We start from the raw sequence: 2,918 nt of genomic DNA, 5'->3' as shown, positions 1-2,918 counted from the left end.
AAAAAAAAACAGCGGCATTTGAAAGGATATACACTTACAAATATATTAGAAGAAAAAATAATAATTTTATTTCATCAAACAATTTGTAGCCACGGCCGAGGACAGGGAACCAGATTTGATTTCGGTTACGAGCAAAATCAAAAACGATTTTTTTTTCATACATCAGTCACAACTTCGCGGTTAAAGGCAATCTCTGCGGGTATTTATGACATGAAAAAACTTGCCATAAAAAAAACACGCCCTATTTAAAGTATGCGTTAAACTTTAAGCTCCCCCATTTGTATGAAAACATCAGAGCATGCACCTCAAAGGAGAAGGAAGAACGAGATGCCAAGCATATTTTTAAGTTTTCGTATTATTTAGTCACCCGTTATATAGCTTTGGGCTTTCGAACTTTCGCCCACACCTCCATTTACCGTTTGAAACACTTACCGGCCGGCAATACATATTCAGCCGATAACCGACATGAGCAAAGGTTGCATGCATACATACCCTGGGACTTTGCATCGTCATTATAAAGTAATTAACACAAAAGAAATAAACAAAAAACCTGAATATTGCAGATTGCAAAAAGGCATTAAAAGGCTGCGAGTAGTAATAAAAAGAGCTTATCGAAAATTCTGTTGATAAGTTAGTACAATACATCAGAAATAACCAATTATGCGTATAAAGTAGATAAGTGAACGGAAGTCAAATTTAGTAACATTTTGGAGGTGTTACCGAGACGATCAGAGCGAGCTCTTTACACATCATGGATGTGAGTAACTTTAAGGCAACTATTTTACACATGCCATGCAAAATTATTGAACTTTATCCTTATTCACAGTTCAACGCGGCCTGCGAAAAAGCCAAAGCCTTCAGCAAGCGCCCTACCGATGAGGAATTCTTGGAATTTTACGGCCTCTTCAAACAATCTACAATTGGTGATGTTAATGTAGAGAGGCCCGGCGCTTTGGATCTGAAAGGCAAAGCCAAGTGGGACGCATGGAACAAACACAAGGGTCTGTCCAAGGATGAGGCACAAAAGGCTTATATTGCTACCTACGAGAAATATGCACCCAAATATGCCTAAATCGAACAATAAAATATTTACATATGTAATTTAAGAAGTGAACAGAACATTAATTTGAATAGTATGCTGACTACATATGTATGTAGGTGTGTATTTTTTCCTAGCCGAGGCATTCGAAATGTGAAAAATTAAAATATGGTGCAGCGAAATCGGAACGTTTTTCGAGTAAGCTATTACTTTTCGACGGTTCTATTAAAAAAAAAACGCTTGTCGCAGCCATAAAGAGCTTGCAAGTTAGTAGAATGAAATTCCCATCGGACAATAGATCTCACATCACTTTTGCTCGAAGGGAAATCACATGCATTACCAGATTTATTCATCAGCCAAACACTTATTTTACAATTTCATATTAATGGTTCGAAATCCAAGGATGTGTAGAATAATAAAAATAAGCTGTGAAGAATACAACAAACATACATTATCTCAGATAGCCAACCTGCACTTTTGATCAATTCCAAGGTAATTAGAGATTGCAGTTGTATGTTTAGTTCGACGGCAGAATAGGGTAATATATGTGGTGATAAAATCGATGAGGAATGTACTATAGTGCTGGTGTGTTTTTTAACTCATCCGTGGGGGAAAAGGTCAAGAGAAGAATAGGCATGCCACATCTGGACTATAGCAAATCAAAAACAAAAAAAGCATACGCGATTACGTTCTAAATAGATCTTGGCGAACACTTAGCTCAAAAAGCTTTTCCGTATAACCCTCGATGCCATGACTAGTATCAAGAAAAGTATCGAAACAGGCTTATACATATCTAAATAGCATCTTTAAGCTCAACTTTCGCCGCAATAGTAGATAGCAGACAGTCGGAACATACTTTATGCCAATTCTCATAAAGATTTAAAGATCCTTAATTGCCAATGTAAGTAAATTCAATGTCAAGTCAAAGGAAAAGCCAATCGTGATAGCTTACTAGACTACTAAAAAATTTAATATTCGCTTGGCAATGACAAGAAACAATCTTTTTCTAAAAGGATATTTCAATGTTCTCTTAATAACACTGCAGCAATTGTATATCCTCAATCTCGGATTTTCCCTCATAAAAATCCCCGCACAACTTCAAACAGACCCTCTAAAATAATTACTAGACTCTGGTGGAGAAAGATCCAGCTCCAAACAAAGAAAGTAAATAACGAATGATAGCTTTGAATTCGTTAGTTTAAAGTTTTTTTAAGCTTTCTCTACGTTTTGTATAGACGCGTGCAGAGTAAAAGCCCATCGCTGGTGTAAAGGTATAAGTCGGTTGGGAATATTAAACCCCTTCTGTGTCTTTCCTTGAATTGAATAAATCTTTGTCTTTTCACATCGTCGATAATAAAAATTTTAACCCTCACTTACCGCGACATTTCGCCTTTGCTTTTGCTTTTGGCAAGTCCCTCTTTGGCTTTCGATATGAGACCCGACATATCGCCGACAATGCGATTCTGCAACTTCTCCTCATGCGTCGGACTCATCGGCATGTTGCTCAGTTTTTGCGTCAGATCCTTCACTGTGTGGTCTCGTTTCAGCTGCTGCAGCAGTTTCTTATCCTCATTGTCAGATTCTAAATATATTTGAAAAGCAGCGAAGGGATTAGATACAACCCAATGCATAATGAATCAAAGAATATTAGAAAAACGCATAGTTGAAACACCAAACAGATAGGCTGAGAAACAGCAATTAGAAAGAAGGCATCAAAAACCAAAACAAAGGTGTGAAATTTGAGGGGGCGGGCGGGAATCGTGGATGAACCGCAAAAGCTGCTCTTCAGCACGAATAAAATGAAAAAAGTTACTATGATTGGAGCTAAAAAGGAGGCTGTGGACCAACTTTTAAACACTCACCTGTTATAGCTAATACA

At 37.4% G+C, this 2,918-nt stretch overlaps 1 protein-coding gene across 1 annotated transcript in view; it reads right to left on the bottom strand.

Annotated features, from left to right (window-relative positions):
• Window positions 1-2,918, bottom strand: part of LOC118748040 (FH1/FH2 domain-containing protein 3) — an 82,925-nt gene that overhangs the window by 42,387 nt on the left and 37,620 nt on the right. The window contains exon 9 of the mRNA XM_036482329.1: window positions 2,417-2,621. Coding sequence (XP_036338222.1) covers window positions 2,417-2,621 — 205 coding nt within the window. The remainder of the gene's footprint in view (window positions 1-2,416; window positions 2,622-2,918) is intronic.

Source organism: Rhagoletis pomonella, unplaced genomic scaffold (assembly GCF_013731165.1).
Source record: "Rhagoletis pomonella isolate Grant_MI unplaced genomic scaffold, Rhpom_1.0 Rhpom_scaffold_00012, whole genome shotgun sequence".
Taxonomy (NCBI): Eukaryota; Metazoa; Arthropoda; class Insecta; order Diptera; family Tephritidae; genus Rhagoletis; species Rhagoletis pomonella.
Note: the sequence above shows the minus strand (reverse complement) of the source record. Positions and strands in the feature narration are given on the sequence as shown.